The following is an 18,354-nucleotide window of genomic DNA, read 5'->3' on the forward strand; positions in this document are numbered from 1 at the left end:
TCAAATTGGTCTGTATCTGACATGACACCTTAGTCCTTATATAGTGCACTACTTTTGACCCGAAGCCAAACATAGGTGGAATAGGGTGCCATTTCAGAGGCAATCTTGGACTTTTGCTTCCTGACTTACTGTTTGCCACGGCAACAGAGCAGAAGGTGTGTCTACATGCTGCCTCCCTCCTAAACCAGATCCAATCAGATCAACACTTCAACTGTAATTAAGCGTGTTTGTTAATCTGCGAATCTGATTGGAAACGTTGACTGTCTGGACACATACAGACTGGGTATCTCACTGGGAATCATGTCTGTAGGCCTTATAGCGCGGTTAAGCCCTGACTCGGCCATATGGAGAACAGCTGGTGAATTACATTCAACCTGTGTGTTCTGTGTCACTCCTGACACAGTAAAATCACGATTCCTGCGTGACTTTAAGACTGAGGATCATCCTGTTTTTGTGTGCGTATGTGTGTGTGTGTGTGTGTGTGTGTGTGTGTGTGTGTGTGTGTGTGTGTGTGTGTGTGTGTGTGTGTGTGTGTGTGTGTGTGTGTGTGTGTGTGTGTGTGTGCGTGTGTGTGTTACTTCGTGACCCCAGTCAGTGGGCCATTCCCTTGTGAGATCAGCAGCACACTACATAGTGATGTGACCCGGTGGTACGAGACATGCTTTTGGGAATAAAATAACTGACATTGAATAATATAAGACAACAACAACAACAACAGGAGAAGTAACAGGCTTGGACAGGAGGAACACAGAGATGGCTGTGCTGTACCGTTCACCTTCACTGCAGAGCAGCGAGCTCCTGGCGCTGTACGGACGAGAAGCGGACCCTTACAGGGGAGGAGACCGGGGCCCTGGCTATGGGGTGAGGAGACCAGGATACCGGGGCCCTGGCTATGAGGTGAGGAGACCAGGATACCGGGGCCCTGGCTATGAGGTGAGGAGACCAGTTGAAACTTATGGGGTACGCCACAAAGCAGGTTCAAAGAGTTAGCCAGCTAACTATCCAGAACTACATGCAGAGCCCTCTGTAATTACAGGGACACCGCAGCATGTTTTCTACTTTTGGCTCTATATTCCAACAGTTTGGATTTGAAATCAAACAATTCCCGTGTTAAAGTGCAGACTGTCAGCTTACATTTTGGGCATTTTCATCCATATCAGGTGAACCATTACACTACTTTTTGTACATAGTCCCCCCCCATTTTAGGGAAGAAAAAGTACTTGGACAAATTCACTTCTATGTGTATTAAAGTAGTAAAAAGTATTTGGTCCCATATTCCTAGCACCCAACGACGACGTCAAGTTTTCTGACAAGCTTACTTCTCTCAAAAACATTTGTACACATTTGTTTACATCCTTGTTAGTGAGCATGTTTTCTTTGCCAAGATAATCCATCCACATGACAAGTGTGGCACATCAAGAAGCTGATTAAACAGCATGATCATTACACAGGTGCACCTTGTGCTGGGGACAATAAAAGGCCACTCTAAAATGTACAGTTTTGTCACAAAACACAATGCCACAGATGTCTTAAGTTTTGAGGGAGCGTGTAATTGGCATGCTGACTGCAGGAATGTCCACCACGGCCCAATGTCTCAAGGATCTGTACACAAAATGCACCAGTTCTTCCATGGCCTGCATACTCACCGAACATGTCACCCATGTTTGGGATGCTCTGGATTGACGTGTTCCAGTTCCCGCCAATATCCAGCAACTTCGCACAGCTATTGAAGAGGAGCGGGACAACATTCCACAGGCCACAGTCAACAGCCTGATCAACTCTATGTGAAGGAGATGTGTCACACTGCATGAGGCAAACGATGGTCACACCAGATACTGACTGGTTTTATGATCCACGCCTTACCTTTGTTTTTTTAAGGTATCTGTGACCAACAGATGCATATCTGTATTCCCAGTCATGTGAAATCCATAGATTACGGCCTAGGGAATTTATTTAAATGGACTGATTTCCTGTAACTCAGTCAAATTGTTTCATGTTGCGAATATATATTTTTATTCATTGTATATATATTTTTGTTCATTGTATATATATTTTTGAAGAAATGCTTTAAATGGTCAAATTGACCAAAAACACATATTTAGGTTTGTTTGGATTTCGTATTGAATCAGAAAATCTATAGTTTCTGGCTGTTTATCAAAGTTAACTATTTTTCCAACACAAATTGTTAGTGGGTGTTAATTCATGTTAAATCTTCACTGTAGTGGGTGTTAATTCATGTTAAATCTTCACTGTAGTGGGTGTTAAATCTTCACTGTAGTGGGTGTTAATTCATGTTAAATCTTCACTGTAGTGGGTGTTAATTCATGTTAAATCTTCACTGTAGTGGGTGTTAATTCATGTTAAATCTTCACTGTAGTGGGTGTTAATTCATGTTAAATTTTCACTGTAGTGGGTGTTTATTAATGACGTAGGAGTCTGATACAGAACTATAAGGTCTTATTGTGTGTTAATTCATGTTAAATCTTCACTGTAGTGGGTGTTGATTCATGTTAAATCTTTATTCATGACTTAGGAGTCTGATACAGAACTATAAGGTCGTATTGTGTGTTTATTAATGACGTAGGAGTCTGATACAGTACTATAAGGTCTTATTGTGTGTTAATTCATGTTAAATCTTCACTGTAATGGGTGTTTATTCATGACGTAGGAGTCTGATACAGTACTATAAGGTCTTATTGTGTGTTTATTAATGACGTAGGAGTCTGATACAGTACTATAAGGTCTTATTGTGTGTTTATTAATGACGTAGGAGTCTGATACAGTACTATAAGGTCTTATTGTGTGTTTATTAATGACGTAGGAGTCTGATACAGTACTATAAGGTCTTATTGTGTGTTTATTAATGACGTAGGAGTCTGATACAGTACTATAAGGTCTTATTGTGTGTTTATTAATGACGTAGGAGTCTGATACAGTACTATAAGGTCTTATTGTGTGTTTATTAATGACGTAGGAGTCTGATACAGTACTATAAGGTCTTATTGTGTGTTTATTAATGACGTAGGAGTCTGATACAGTACTATAAGGTCTTATTGTGTGTTTATTAATGACTTAGGAGTCTGATACAGTACTATAAGGTCTTATTGTGTGTTTATTAATGACGTAGGAGTCTGATACAGTACTATAAGGTCTTATTGTGTGTTTATTAATGACGTAGGAGTCTGATACAGTACTATAAGGTCTTATTGTGTGTTTATTAATGACGTAGGAGTCTGATACAGTACTATAAGGTCTTATTGTGTGTGTACTGTACATAATATTCTGAATGAATCTTTCAGGAGTATGATGTGGATTCAGAGGGCAGCGAGGAGGAGAGAGACGACATGCGGAGCGCTCTCTCTCTAGAGGAAGGATACGGGGTGGAGAGAGGGGAGCGCTCAGGCCTGGGACGCGTCTACTTCTCTAACCAGGTAGCCTAGAATAGATACTGCTCTGGGCCCTTTTTTTACTGTAAATTCATGACCATTCCTTTACTGTTTCTACTGTTCCTCTGTATATGCGTAGGCTTTGCCTGTTGTTTCATTAACAACTGATGTTGAAACTAAATTGCTGCGATGGGACAGTAGTGCCTGGTTTCACACTATCATGTCAACCCAAACTTTAATCTAATGGCTTGGCAATTTTTACCTTAACCTGATCTTTTCTAGCACATTTCCAGCTACTATGGCTTGGTTTGGCTTGGTTTGGTTTGGCTTAGTTTGGTTTGGTTTGGTTTTGTTTGGCTTGATTTGGTTTGGCTTGGTTTGGTTTGGCTTGGTTTGGCTTGCTTTGGTTTGTCTTGTGTAGTGTGAAAAGGGTCAAAAGATTGCCTGAATCAAAGGTTGGGATTCTATCCAATCAGTGCGCGCTTGACATATAAGGTCATTTCAGATTGAGCCAACAAATGCAGCGTTTATCATGAATGTGGTCTCCTCGGGCCTTGGGAACATTGTCTTTAAAAGGTGCATAGCCGGGCGATCAGATTGAATCCCGGTCCTAAATGTGGGTGTTCCTCTTCCCACACCAGGACTACTACCAGAGGCTGGAGCAGCTGCAGAGAACCCACCTGAGGAACATGGCTGAGCTGGAGAAGATGTATATCTGTAAAAGGTCAAAGGTCAACAAGAAGGACAATGAGGAGGAGTATGAGGAGGACAAGTGTTTGGAGAGAGAGAGCAGAGACAATCAGGATCTCCAACCCAGGTCTGATATCATGGCATTTAGTACTGTACCCTTTAAAAGGGAACTTCGTTTTTAGTTAAGTAGTTGTAGGCTATGTAACCTTGTGCTACCTTTTTACAAGACGGTGTTTAATAAGTGTTTATTAGACTGAACCAAAATATAAACGCATCATGTAAAGTGTTGATTCCATGTTTTATGAGCCGAAATAAAAAAAATCCCAGAAATGTTCTATATTCACAATAAGCTTATTACTTTTTATTATGTTGTTGTGCACATTTGTTTACATCCCTGTTAGTGAGCCTTTCTCCTTTGCCAAGGTAATCCTGACAGGTGTGGCATATCAAGAAAATGATTAAACAGCACGATCATTACACAGTTGCAGGGGTCAATAAAAGGCCACTCTAAAATGTGCAACGCAATGCCACAGATGTCTCAAGTGTTGAGGGAGCGTGCAATTGGCGTGCTGACTGCAGGAATGTCCACCAGAGCTGTTGCCAGAGAATTTAATTTAGAAAATTTGGTAGTACGTCCAACCAGCCTCACAACCGCAGACCACGTTTAACCATGCCAGCCCAGGACCTCCACATCTGGCTTCTTCATCTGAGACCAGCCACCCGGACAGTGGATGAAACTGAGGAGTATATCTGTCTGGAATAAAGCCCTTTTGCAAGGAAAAACTCATTCTGAATGGCTGCGCCCCTGCCCAGTCATGTGAAATCCATAGATTAGCGCCTAATGAATTTATTTCACTTGACTGATTTCCTTATATGAACTGTAACTGAGTAAAATCTTAGACATTTTTGCATGTTGCATTTATATTTTTGTCCAGTGTAGTATTTGGGGGAACAAAAACATCCGTGTTTGTTTTGTTGTGCTTTAGAAGAAGGTATTTTAATGTTTCACATCCTAAGAGGGGCTTTAACCGAGATGCTCTTGAGACTTTTTTCACGGCAGCAACAATGAAAGCTCAATCTCTCCTGTCTCTCAGTGTCACGTGGGAAAGCCAGAGCTCTGGCTCTATGCCAGTGAGGCGACTGCAGAGAATCCTTTCAGACGAGGAGCTGAACTTCCACGAGGAGACGTCAGGTGACGTGTCTGACCAATCAGGAGACGGTGTTGGTGGAGACGGAGAAGAGGAGGATAACCATTATGAACTGCTGCTGGAACAGAGAGAAGGTCAGTGAGGGAAAAGAGCCAGAAACAGCATGTCATGAATATGCCTCCTGTTATAATACAATATGCTAATCTTCTCCTACCGTTGTCAATACCGTCCTACCGTTTGTAAATAATTCAGCAAAAAAGTTCTGCATGGAAATACAGTAAGTGTGAATTTATTGTGAAATCCTGGTCACGTTTTAAAAAGAAATGCATGTACTGTGTATAAACAGGTCCTTCAGAAAGCATTCAAATCCATTGACTCATTCCATGTTTTGCATGTTTTTCTTCACCCATCTACACACAATACCCCATAATGACAAAGTGAAAACAATACATTTATTGGAAATTAAATACAGAAATACAGTATCAAATTTACAAAAGTATTGACACCCCTGAGTCAATACATGTTAGAATCCTCTTTGCCAGCGGTCACACCTGGATTGTATAATGTCTTCTTGGTAAGCAACTCCAGTGTAAATTTGGCCTTGTGTTTTCGGTTATTGTCCTGCTGAAAGGTGAATTCATCTCCCAGTGTCTGTTGGAAAGCAGACTGAACCAGGTTTTCCACTAGGATTTTCCTGCGCTGATCTTCCTGTGCTTATTTAATTTCTTTTTTTAATCCTGAAAACATCCAATCCTTAATGATTACAAGCATACCCACAACATGATGCAGCTACCACTAGGCTTGAAAATATGGAGCAAAAAATATATAATGTGTTGCATTTGCCCCAAACATAACACTTGTTGCAAACAGGATGCATGTTTTAGAATATTTTTATTCTGTACAGGCTTCCTTCTTTTCACTCTGCCGTTTAGGTTAGTATTGTGGAGTAACTACAATGTTGTTGATCCATCCTCAGTTTTCTCCTGTTTTAAAGTCTCCATTGACCTCATGGTGAAATCCCTGAGAGGTTTCCTTCCTCTCCGGCAACTGAGTTAGGAAGGACGCCTGTATCTGTGTAGTGTCTGGGTGTATTGATACACCATCCCAAGTGTTATTAATTCCATGCTTAAAGGATATTCAATGTCAGCTTTTATTTACCCATCTACCAATAGGTGCCCTTCTTTGTGAGGCATTGGGAAACTTCCCTGGTCTTTGTGGTTGAATCTGTGTTTAAAAGTCACTGCTCGACTGCGGGACCTTACAGATAATTGTATGTGTGGGGTACAGAGATGATTAGTCATTTAAAAATAGCAGACAGTGAGTCCATGGAAGTTATGTGACTTGTTAAGCACTCCTGAACTTTTTTTTGTTTTACCTTTATTTAACCAGGCAAGTCAGTTAAGAACACATTCTTATTTTCAATGACGGCCTGGGAACAGTGGGTTAACTGCCTTGTTCAGGGGCAGAACGACAGATTTGTACCTTGTCAGCTCAGGGGTTTGAACTCACAACCTTCCGGTTACTAGTCCAACGCTCTAACCACTAGGCTACCCTGCCGCCCCAAGGCTGTAACAAAGGGGTTGAATACTTATTGACTCAAGACATTTCTGCTTTTCATTTTTAATGAATTAGTAAAAAAAAAGTAAAAAAAACACATTTCCACTTTGACATTATGGGGTATTGTGTGTAGGCCAGCTGAACTTGACATTATGGGGTATTGTGTGTAGGCCAGCTGAACTTGACATTATGGGGTATTGTGTGTAGGCCAGCTGAACTTTATCAATTTTAAATTCATGCTGTAACAACAAAATGTGGAAAAAGTCAAGGGGTGTGAATACTTTCTGAAGGCACTCAATCCATCATTAAGGTCACATTTTTAATAGTTCACTATTTTGTCTCTTTCTGATTGTAGAGGACAGCCACAGCCCCAGGGCCTGGAAAAGGAAGGACAAACCCCTCAGGAACAGTCTCAGGTAAAGAGAGAGAATGTGACTCCTCTGGGGTTCTTTCTACTTTAAATTGTTCTTAACTGTATGAATAAATGTTTAAAAAAAAAATGTAAATCAATGTGCTCAACTCTTATCCTCTTGCGTAAATCCGTGAAAGGAGCCAAAGGCCTCAAAGCATTCACTAGAAGATATATGTTGCAATTCAAGTTTTCTTTTACACAGGGACAGTCAGTCCTGCTGTCCAGAGAGTGTGACCACCACCACCACCACCGCCCGTAAGCAGCCATCATCTACGTCATCATCTAGGAGCCAGCTCCAGATCCAGCTCCAGCTGAGAGGCTGCTGCCCCAAGAGCCAGGGCAGAAACCAGGGAGGAAACCTGAGCAAGACAGGGAGAACCAGAGGCGAGAGCTATAGGGGGGATGGAGGTCCTGATAACTACAGGGGGACTGTGACCGTCCCCGAGCCGTTCAGGATGATGATGAGGGAGGAGGAGAAGAAGAGGAGGAAGGTGAGGAGGTTTTTGTTTAGTTGTATTGTTCCCTAAAGAGTCTTGAATGAATAATGTAACACAGCATTCCATAGGGAATGTTCTACGTGTCATAAATACAGTATATGTATGCCAGACGTGCTGAGCAAATGTCCCTCTGGGTGTTTGGGTTAAAAGTACTATATAAAACGAATGTAATATTGATGCATTATTGTCATTAAGGTCAGGACTCGTTCGGAGGTGGAGCTGGAGAACTTGCTGCTGCGCCGGGAGCTGGACGAGTTGAGGGAGTGTGGCATGAAGTTCCGGGCCTCGCCGGCGCCTGCCCACACTCGCCTGCCGCTCTATGACGTCATCAGCCGACGCCTCAGCCAGCGGCCCAGTTACCATCCCGGTAACCACAGAGTTAACTTCGGTAATTATCAGTGTGTCACGGTCAGCGGTGGCAACCAGCGGGCCTCCTCCTGCTCACCCCAGAGACCGTTCAGCTTCCTGGAGAGAGAGAGGAGGAAGAGGGAGCAGAGGATTGAAGTGGAACTGGGGAACCTGGTGGCCAAAGAGGAGAGGAGGGCATTCAAGGCCAGGCCGGTGCCCAGGTCTGTGTACTACAGCCACAGCGCCACCCACAGGCAGCAAGGCAAAGTGCAGCAGCAGCTGACGAGTCAGAAGAAACTGAAGAATATGACCCACCAACACAGCACGCGATCTACACCAGGCTTGCGGGCCGAGGGTCCAGGAGAGAAGAGGGGACACACAGAGGAGGGCGAGGACCAGGGCCTAATGCTTGTGGAGAAAGAGAAGAGTTTTCGCCTAAAAAAGGAGGGACTCCCGTCCTACGACAGCAATAGCTACTGGCGGTCTCAGAGCCGGAGCAGGCATCCGTCGATCAAGATGGGGACGGGGGGACCTAGGAAGCAGCTTGAGCTCCAGATAGACATGGAGTTGGAGAGGAAGAAGGATAGAGAGAGGGAGTTGTCTTACATCGACCCACTCTGTACCCCTGGCAGCCCCAACAACCTCTGTTCGTCTCTCGTCAGTCAGGAGGACCTCCCTCTCCCAGCAGGCAAAACAGACTACATCAGCGTGTGTAACAGCCGTGATCAAGTCGTCGAAAGTGTTCTGTAAACGGTTCCTTCATTTTGGTCAAAGTCAAGACCTGTATCCTCTACCACTAAACATGTTAACTCCTGTCTCTCTGGGTCATCCTTTACGTGTACAGAGCCTTCAGAAAGCATTCAGATCACTTGACTTATTCCACATTTTGTTGTGTTACATCCTGAATTAAAAATGGATTAAATATCCCCCCCCACCATCTACATACAATACCCCATAATGACATCACAACACCCCATAATGACATCACAAAAGCCCATAATGACATCACAAAAGCCCATAATGACATCACAATACCCCATAATGACAAAGTAGAAACATGTTCTTTGAAATATTTGCACATTTATTGAAAATGAAATACAGACATATGTCATCTAATTTGTAAAATAAAAAATAAAAAACTAATTCCACTTTGACATTATGAGATATTGTGTAGGTCAGTGACAAAAATCTCAATTCAATCTATTTTAAATTCAGGCTGTAACACAAAACGTGGGAAAAAAGTCAAGGGGTGCGAATACTTGGTCTCTAATAATGTAACAGAGTTGAGTTAATACCTGACAGATCATTATACGACAGCGGTTTCATACATAAACTAGATGTTTTGGAGACATCTGAGGCTGTATTTGTGTGTTCTAATAATGACACTGATCATGCCTTGATAAACTATCTTGAATTGACATGTTTGAACGAAGCCCTTGTTTTGTTTGTAGCAGTGTCTTTTCCCACTGTTGTCAGGTGTATGACAATACATCCATGAGAAAACGCACAAAAGTAGTCTGTCTGTTGTGGAAAATACAACGAAGCAATTTAGGGTAACATTGGCACATATTGTAAGCCTATCTCCCTAAGTCGACACCAAATGAAGTTGTCGAGTAATGTGACATACACCAGACATTAAATTGGGACGTTACAAATATATATATATCTCTATAATGGCAAAATGATTGAGTCCTGCCCAATTCTATCATAAAAGTGACCATGTAGGAAGCAGTATTTAGCTCTATCAATAAAGATTTCACAAGGATGATGATCATTCAATAGTAACTTTAATAGAGCCCAACTGGGGTTGCAAAATCCTGCTCTCTCTCCCGAAACTCACAGGTATTCTGGAAATCCTCCTATACTCTCCCGAAACTCACAGGTATTCTGGAAATCCTCCTATACTCTCCCGAAACTCACAGGTATTCTGGAAATCCTCCTATACTCTCCCGAAACTCACAGGTATTCTGGAAATCCTCCTATACTCTCCCGAAACTCACAGGTATTCTGGAAATCCTCCTATACTCTCCCGAAACTCACAGGTATTCTGGAAATCCTCCTATACTCTCCCGAAACTCACAGGTATTCTGGAAATCCTCCTATACTCTCCCGAAACTCACAGGTATTCCGGAAATCCTGGATGGAAGATTCCGGATTTCATGCTTAAAATCCCTTCTGATTCTGTGAACATTTCAACCAGGATTTCTGGAAAAGCTGTGATTTTTGCTACCCGTAGTCCAACACTAGGTTAGTCAGCGAGCTAAGGAAAACAGTTTGTAATGTAGTAGTTGTAGTAAATGGTTTTAGCCAGGTAACATTTAATTGATCATGTCCTGAGAGGCAGAGCTGCAACTGGAAAGTCACTGGTTTGAATCCCAAGTCTGAACGGAACAATTCTGGTAGGCTTCTGGGTATCCTAGATGCCGCCTCCTGCTGTTGTGCCCTTGAGCAAGGCACAGAACCACTAAACTGCTCCAGGGACGCTTCAGTAACTGTGTTTCTCAGGGGTTGAAAAACAAGTTTAAAAAAAAGGGGCCATTTTCCCACGACTTCAAATCGTTGTGTTGTTTCTGTCTGTAGAAAGATTGTATTCAATATTTTTAAATAATAAAATGTTTGATTCTTCCATTTTCTTAATGTTGGAGTATAATTTGACTTCCAGTATTTAAGTAAAATAATATTGTCCAACCCATTATATCTAACGGCACCCCCATATGCCATGTCTTGAAATATACATATAGACAGATTCAAAGTAAACTTACATTGTAAAACCTCTGACAGACAGATTTCTAACTCTGCCCATAACTTCTGAACTTCATAGCACACCCAGAATGCACCAATTATTGAGTCAAAGAACAATAACATTTTGTTTGGCTAAGGTGTTGGGTTGCCAGTCAGATTTCTAACTCTGCCCATAACTTCTGAACTTTATAGCACACCCAGAATGCACCAATTATTGAGTCAAAGAACAATAACATTTTGTTTGGCTAAGGTGTTGGGTTGCCAGTCAGATTTCTAACTCTGCCCATAACTTCTGAACTTTATAGCACACCCAGAATGCACCAATTATTGAGTCAAAGAACAATAACATTTTGTTTGGCTAAGGTGTTGGGTTGCCAGTCTCTGGACCTGAGTTTGAGTCCAGGTCAGGGGTGCTGCCCTCTGAATTCCCTGCAGCACTCTGTCTCTGTTTGACTCTATTTACATAGAACTTAATGCCCGACCAGTTTCTGCTTTTGAGCGCCACAGGTTCTGACTGGAGGCATTTGAGGCAGTCCCTCTTTCCAGGAACTTGGCCACTCTTTATGAACGGCATTATGTGTTTCTCTACTGCTGCTCCCTCATCAACGATCCTCTTTAATCTCACAGTGTTTCTTTGGCTTGGCTGGGTTCCTGTGCGACGGGTCGGCTGGGCGCCTGTGCGACGGGTCGGCTGGGTGCCTGTGCGACGGGTCGGCTGGGTGCCTGTGCGACGGGTCGGCTGGGTGCCTGTGCGACGGGTCGGCTGGGTGCCTGTGCGACGGGTCGGCTGGGTGCCTGTGCGACGGGTCGGCTGGGTGCCTGTGCGACGGGTCGGCTGGGTGCCTGTGCGACGGGTCGGCTGGGTGCCTGTGCGACGGGTCGGCTGGGTGCCTGTGCGACGGGTCGGCTGGGTGCCTGTGCGACGGGTCGGCTGGGTGCCTGTGCGACGGGTCGGCTGGGTGCCTGTGCGACGGGTCGGCTGGGTGCCTGTGCGACGGGTCGGCTGGGTGCCTGTGCGACGGGTCGGCTGGGTGCCTGTGCGACGGGTCGGCTGGGTGCCTGTGCGACGGGTCGGCTGGGTGCGTGTGCTACGGGTCGGCTGGGTGCGTGTGCTACGGGTCGGCTGGGTGCCTGTGCGACGGGTCAGCTGGGTGCGTGTGCTACGGGTCGGCTGGGTGCCTGTGCGACGGGTCAGCTGGGTGCGTGTGCAACGGGTCGGCTGGCCGGGCGCCTGTGCGACAGGGGTCGGCTGAGTGCGTGTGCAACAGGTCGGCTGGCCGGGAGCCTGTGTGACAGGGGTCGGCTGGCCAGGCGCCTGTGTGACAGGGGTCGGCTGGGTGCGTGTGCAACAGGTCAGCTGGCCGGGCGCCTGTGTGACAGGGGTCGGCTGGCCAGGCGCCTGTGTGACAGGGGTCGGCTGGGTGCGTGTGCAACAGGTCGGCTGGCCGGGCGCCTGTGTGACAGGGGTCGGCTGGCCAGGCGCCTGTGTGACAGGGGTCGGCTGGGTGCGTGTGCAACAGGTCGGCTGGCCGGGCGCCTGTGTGACAGGGGTCGGCTGTGGACCTGTTGAGAAAAGATTGCAAAAATAACAGAAAGAACAGGGTAAATAAACATGACCATTTCCAGGCAAATGACCTGTATAAACCATCCACTTGGAGAGCTAGCCTGACCTACAAGGTGTATAAACCATCCACTTGGAGAGCTAGCCTGACCTACAAGGTGTATAAACCATCCTCATGGAGAGCTAGCCTGACCTACAAGGTGTATAAACCATCCTCATGGAGAGCTAGCCTGACCTACAAGGTGTATAAACCATCCTCATGGAGAGCTAGCCTGACCTACAAGGTGTATAAACCATCCTCATGGAGAGCTAGCCTGACCTACAAGGTGTATAAACCATCCTCATGGAGAGCTAGCCTGACCTACAAGGTGTATAAACCATCCTCATGGAGAGCTAGCCTGACCTACAAGGTGTATAAACCATCCTCATGGAGAGCTAGCCTGACCTACAAGGTATATAAACCATCCTCATGGAGAGCTAGCCTGACCTACAAGGTATATAAACCATCCACTTGGAGAGCTAGCCTGACCTACAAGGTATATAAACCATCCACTTGGAGAGCTAGCCTGACCTACAAGGTATATAAACCATCCTCATGGAGAGCTAGCCTGACCTACAAGGTGTATAAACCATCCTCATGGAGAGCTAGCCTGACCTACAAGGTGTATAAACCATCCACTTGGAGAGCTAGCCTGACCTACAAGGTGTATAAACCATCCTCATGGAGAGCTAGCCTGACCTACAAGGTGTATAAACCATCCTCATGGAGAGCTAGCCTGACCTACAAGGTGTATAAACCATCCTCATGGAGAGCTAGCCTGACCTACAAGGTGTATAAACCATCCTCATGGAGAGCTAGCCTGACCTACAAGGTGTATAAACCATCCTCATGGAGAGCTAGCCTGACCTACAAGGTGTATAAACCATCCTCATGGAGAGCTAGCCTGACCTACAAGGTGTATAAACCATCCTCATGGAGAGCTAGCCTGACCTACAAGGTATATAAACCATCCACTTGGAGAGCTAGCCTGACCTACAAGGTATATAAACCATCCACTTGGAGAGCTAGCCTGACCTACAAGGTATATAAACCATCCACTTGGAGAGCTAGCCTGACCTACAAGGTATATAAACCATCCTCATGGAGAGCTAGCCTGACCTACAAGGTGTATAAACCATCCACTTGGAGAGCTAGCCTGACCTACAAGGTATATAAACCATCCACTTGGAGAGCTAGCCTGACCTACAAGGTATATAAACCATCCACATGGAGAGCTAGCCTGACCTACAAGGTATATAAACCATCCACTTGGAGAGCTAGCCTGACCTACAAGGTGTGACATTTGACTTACATTTATTTTGGGGTTCACTGAGAGTGGACAGTGCTCCAGCCAAAACAACCTCATTCCACTTGAAACCTTTGAATTTGCCAGCAGACTCCGCGACTTTGTGTTGTCCTGACGTCAACGCACAGGATTCCACAGCGTTGCCAATGTTCATTAAGTTGTATCCCATTTGAACAGCCAGCGTCGGACTGTCGTACGTTTTGTTCTCCTCGTTGTAGCCAGCAACAGCTCTCACTGCCGTGATGACGTGAGGTAAATTACTAGGTATGACCAAGTCCTCAAAGCACATCAGAGGTGTACACGTCCTGGCCGTGATGAGGAGTCTTGCCACCTCTCTCATTCTTTGTTGAATGTATTTGTTTCTTCTGCCATCTGGCTGTAGTTTGTTGTACAGCTCCTCTCCCATGAGGAGGATACATTTGTCATTTCTAACCACAAATGAAACTTGGCCGGAGTTCATACCACAAACTATCTTCCAAAGACCTGTGCTGACGTAGTCGGGTTGAGGACGCATCTTAAACGCCATTGCTGACTGAATCCTCATCTTTGGTCCAGGTTTTGGTTTTTCAGCTTTGGGGTTCAGAGGGCAGTATCTGACATGCTTCCGTAGTGACTTTTGAATGTACAGACCTTGACAGTGCAAGCAGTGGGTGTAACATCGAGTGGATCCTGGCACTTTGGGACGGGAACAGGAGGCCATCTCTCCACTGCCACGTCTTGCTACGGCAACATTACGCAAAAAGCCTCCCTTTTTATTCAGAAGACGTAAGACTTGTCTCTCTCTGGACTTCTTGCTGAAGCTGAAGGCCTTGGTTACATCCACTTCATCCCGATGCACAATCCGCAGGTGTCTCGCGATTTCAACATAAGCCTTTCCACAGTACCGACAACACTGTTTCTTAGATCTTCTACTGTCGGTTACAGACATTGGTATGACGTGTGTGGAGCTTGGAGCTGCTGATGGGGTAGTCACCCTACTGCACACAACCTCTGGTGAAGCACTCAGCACCCTCCGACAGATCCTCTTAGCTGGATTATGAGCCCCAGAGTCTGTTTGGATGTTCATGTCTTTGTTTCCGTCTGAAGGGCTGATCTCAGTCCCCGGGGTGTTTTCATCACATAAGTTGGACAAATCAGATGGTTCGTTCACCACACCTCTAGAATGGCATGTTCTCTTCGCTGGTTTACGTGTCTCAGAGTCTTCTTTAGTGCAGGAGCTACTGTCTGAAGAGTTGCTGTCTGTCACTGAGATGTTTTCCTCACTCCAGGTAGAGAAACTAGATGCTTCATTTGATTCCACGTTACTAGAATCCTAAGGGAGAAACAAAAAGGAGAGATTAATGTAATATGAAAACTCTCGGACAGCAGAGATCCCGTTTTGGAACGTAGATATGGTCATAGAGTTTAGCATTTTAAACAATGTATATTCTTCATATTTAAATTACTTTACATTTATTCATGTTTATATTTTTCAGTGTTCATTTTCTGTAAGGAAATTGCTATCAAAATCTCATGTCGTCTCTGGAATGAAATGCTGCTTTGTTGTGTGTGCTGAGTGCCATTGAACATGTTAAATAATACATTAAATATAATCTTACTTGTTCTGAAGAAGTGCTGGGACTCTGATCAACTTTACCGTTTTCACTCTGAGCTGCAGAACAGTCTGGATTTACTGCAGAGAGGAGCTGAGAGTCACTGGTTGGTTCTGATACTCTGTTTTCACTCTGAGCTGCAGAACAGTCTGGATTTACTGCAGAGAGGAGCTGAGAGTCACTGGTTGGTTCTGATACTCTGTTTTCACTCTGAGCTGCAAAACAGTCTGGATTTACTGCAGAGAGGAGCTGAGAGTCACTGGTTGGTTCTGATACTCTGTTTTCACTCTGAGCTGCAGAACAGTCTGGATTTACTGCAGAGAGGAGCTGAGAGTCACTGGTTGGTTCTGATACTCTGTTTTCACTCTGAGCTGCAGAACAGTCTGGATTTACTGCAGAGAGGAGCTGAGAGTCACTGGTTGGTTCTGATACGCTGCTGTCAGATTCCAGCTGCTGTTCCTCCTGATTCGTCCAGAGTTCCTCTTGTTTTGTGGGCTCTGGTTCCTCCAGACCCAGCCTGGGGCTTCTCTCCTGCTGCTCTGGGGGAACCTCCTCTTTAGAGACAGGGAGAGAGGGCTGCTGGGAGTCTGGAGAGAAGGGAGGGGGAATGGGTCTCTCCACCCCATCAACACATTCTTCTATGTTTCCTACCTGGGCTTCAGAACAGTCTGGATTTGCTGCAGAGAGGGTTGGTTCTGATACTCTACAAAGGCTTGTTGGTTCTGATAGCCCAATGTAAAGCTGTTCTTCCTCCTGCCTGGTCCCGAATTCCTCCCGTTTGTCTTTAACCTTTGTGGGCTCTGGGTCCTCCTGCTGCAGACTGGGGCTCCTCTCTTGCTGCTCAGGGGGAACCTCCTCTTCAAAGACAGGGAGTTCTGGAGGGTTGGAAGGTAGAATGGGTCTCTCCAACCCATCAACATATTCTTCTATCTTTTCACTCTTAGCTGCAGAACAGTCTGGATTTGCTACAGATGTTGATTCTAATTCTTTGCAAAGACTAGTTGGTTCTAAAACTCTGCAGAGGCTGGTTGGTTCTAATACTCTGATTTCAGACTCCAGACCTTGAGGCTGGTCTTCCTCTTGACTGGTCCTGAGTTCCTCCTGTTCCTCTTTAATCTGTGTGTGCTCTGGGTCCTCCTGCCCCTGACTGGGGCTCCTCTCCTGATCACAGTGCTGCTGTTCAGGGGGAACCTCCTCTTCAGAGACAGATAGAGAGAGCTGCTGGGAGTCTGGAGGGAGGAGAATAAGGATAAGCATCTCCACTGCCCCATCCACACATACTCTGTTTTCACCCAGAGCTGCAGAACAGTCTGGATTTACTGCAAAGAGGAGCTGAGAGTCACTGGTTGGTTCTGATACTCTGTTTTCACTCTGAGCTGCAGAACAGTCTGGATTTACTGCAGAGAGGAGCTGAGAGTCACTGGTTGGTTCTGATACGCTGCTGTCAGATTCCAGCTGCTGTTCCTCCTGATTCGTCCAGAGTTCCTCTTGTTTTGTGGGCTCTGGTTCCTCCAGACCCAGCCTGGGACTTCTCTCCTGCTGCTCTGGGGGAACCTCCTCTTTAGAGACAGGGAGAGAGGGCTGCTGGGAGTCTGGAGAGAAGGGAGGGGGAATGAGTCTCTCCATCCCATCAACACGTTCTTCTCTGTTTCCTACCTGGGCTTCAGAGAGGAGCTGAGAGTCCCTGGTTGGTTCTGATATGCTGTAATCCTCTCCATCAGGTTCTGTTTTGATCTGTTCAGTTGTGTTGGTGGGTAGAGAGTCCCTCTCTCTGTTCTCCAAGGTTTGGTCAAGATGTGAGGGCAGAGGTGGGTCCTGTTTATAGTCACTTTTCACACAGGCAGGGATTAAGATGTCTTTGGTATCAGATTCCAGCCCTTGAGGGTGGTCCTCCTCTTGACTGGTCCTGACTTCCTCCTGTCCCTCTTTAATCTGTGTGTGCTCTGTGTCCTCCTGCCCCTGACTGGGGCTCCTCTCCTGCTCATGTGGAACCTCCTCTTCAGAGACAGGAAGAGAGAGCTGCTGGGAGTCTGGAGGGAGGGAAAAGAAAACCAATGATTACATTTGTATAATTATTTGTTCAATAAGTGTTGCTCACAGTAACTATATGATTCGTGCATTTTGAGTTGTCATTATTTAATTGCAAACCTTCGCGGTGTAACTTGATTTCGGAGTTGAAAACCAAATCCAACAGGCTCTGTAGACGTTTGTTCTCCTCGTTTGAACGGGAGATTTCTTCCAGGTACTCGCCTATATTTTGTTCAAGTACAACGGATATCTGCATAGCTACCGCTGTTAATCGTTCGGTAATAAACACATTCAGGAACTGTAATTGTGACATTTTACATTCACGACGTAAACAAACCAAAGCACTAGCCGTTCACGTTTTGCTTCTTCTTCTTCTATTTTGTTTTAAGGCATTTGTTACACAATTTAAAGGATGCACTACCACCACCTACTGGAAGTAAATATGCCTCCAACTTCAAAACCTTTCTTTCACACGACGTGACCAATTGGTTCAAATTTCATTCCCAGAATATTTGTTAAACTCAGTGGATCGTCCATAAGAGGTTGATGGGTTACTGCAGGTAGGTAGCGTTCTACAACATGCAACATTGAAGTTCGGTTCCAAAACACCATAGAAGAATAAAAAGAAGAAGCACAAGAACGGGGATAAGAGCTCCAGAATTAGTTTAGAGTGAGGGTGTCCGGGTGAAGGAGCTGCGGTGAGGATCGCCGAGTTCGTCCCGCGTCCCAAGGATGATTTTGGCCCAGTGGGAGTGACATTTGTGAAGAGAATGGATCCTTGCTTTTTGGTTGATCCATAAGTGGTGTCAGATTGGGTGGATGAGAGGTTGGGGACTGTTGAATTGGTGATAGTAACTTGGAGTGGACTCGTGATGATTTATTGTGTTTCCTCCACCCAGAGGGAGAGGGCGCTCCGGATTACGAGATAAGGGATAAGGATTGTGATGGGTTTTTCTCTCTGGAGCATGGCGCTGTTGAAAGGATGGAATATGTTGTTTCTTATCATGACAGTGCATTTTGTATTTGATTGAGCTCTATTTAGATTAG

General features: G+C 45.2%; 2 protein-coding genes across 6 annotated transcripts; one reads left to right on the top strand and one right to left on the bottom strand.

The window, feature by feature from the left end:
• Positions 1-3,094: 3,094 nt before the first annotated feature.
• On the top strand, positions 3,095-8,952 carry LOC112239823. Its single transcript, XM_042314876.1, has 6 exons — positions 3,095-3,431; positions 4,028-4,203; positions 5,171-5,358; positions 7,137-7,197; positions 7,396-7,684; positions 7,886-8,952. The coding sequence occupies exons 1-6, from the start codon at positions 3,345-3,347 to the stop codon at positions 8,786-8,788; spliced, it is 1,704 nt and encodes a 567-aa protein (XP_042170810.1). The 5' UTR covers positions 3,095-3,344; the 3' UTR covers positions 8,789-8,952.
• An 854-nt stretch (positions 8,953-9,806) lies between these two features.
• Positions 9,807-17,695, bottom strand: LOC112241159. Of its 5 annotated transcripts, none has more exons than XM_042314860.1 (5): positions 17,428-17,695; positions 15,286-17,309; positions 13,694-14,999; positions 12,318-12,343; positions 9,807-12,263 (listed from the first exon to the last, which is right to left on the bottom strand). In XM_042314860.1, exons 1-5 carry the CDS (start codon positions 17,618-17,620, stop codon positions 11,139-11,141), a joined length of 4,674 nt encoding a protein of 1,557 aa, XP_042170794.1. In that variant the 5' UTR covers positions 17,621-17,695; the 3' UTR covers positions 9,807-11,138. The 5 variants fall into 5 exon arrangements, with proteins under 5 accessions (XP_042170794.1, XP_042170793.1, XP_042170796.1 ...); XM_042314859.1 differs by having other exon boundaries at positions 9,807-10,988; positions 11,102-12,343; XM_042314862.1 differs by having other exon boundaries at positions 9,807-12,343; positions 15,286-15,930; positions 16,936-17,309; positions 17,428-17,694.
• Positions 17,696-18,354: the final 659 nt, after the last annotated feature.

Source organism: Oncorhynchus tshawytscha, unplaced genomic scaffold (genome assembly GCF_018296145.1).
Source record: "Oncorhynchus tshawytscha isolate Ot180627B unplaced genomic scaffold, Otsh_v2.0 Un_scaffold_1716_pilon_pilon, whole genome shotgun sequence".
Taxonomy (NCBI): domain Eukaryota; kingdom Metazoa; phylum Chordata; class Actinopteri; order Salmoniformes; family Salmonidae; genus Oncorhynchus; species Oncorhynchus tshawytscha.

What these genes read in the sequence shown, in the direction of transcription:
- LOC112239823 (XM_042314876.1), top strand. Translation starts at nt 3,345, where the DNA reads ATGCGGAGCGCTCTCTCTCTAGAGGAAGGATACGGGGTGGAGAGAGGG. An exon ending in GCGTCTACTTCTCTAACCAG is followed by an intron (nt 3,432 to 4,027) that starts GTAGCCTAGAAT and finishes TTCCCACACCAG; the next exon opens with GACTACTACCAGAGGCTGGA. An exon ending in AGGAGAAGAAGAGGAGGAAG is followed by an intron (nt 7,685 to 7,885) that starts GTGAGGAGGTTT and finishes ATTGTCATTAAG; the next exon opens with GTCAGGACTCGTTCGGAGGT.
- LOC112241159 (XM_042314859.1), bottom strand. Translation starts at nt 17,620, where the DNA reads ATGTCACAATTACAGTTCCTGAATGTGTTTATTACCGAACGATTAACA. An exon ending in CCAGCACTTCTTCAGAACAA is followed by an intron (nt 15,000 to 15,285) that starts GTAAGATTATAT and finishes TTTCTCCCTTAG; the next exon opens with GATTCTAGTAACGTGGAATC. An exon ending in CAGTGAACCCCAAAATAAAT is followed by an intron (nt 12,344 to 13,693) that starts GTAAGTCAAATG and finishes TTTTCTCAACAG; the next exon opens with GTCCACAGCCGACCCCTGTC.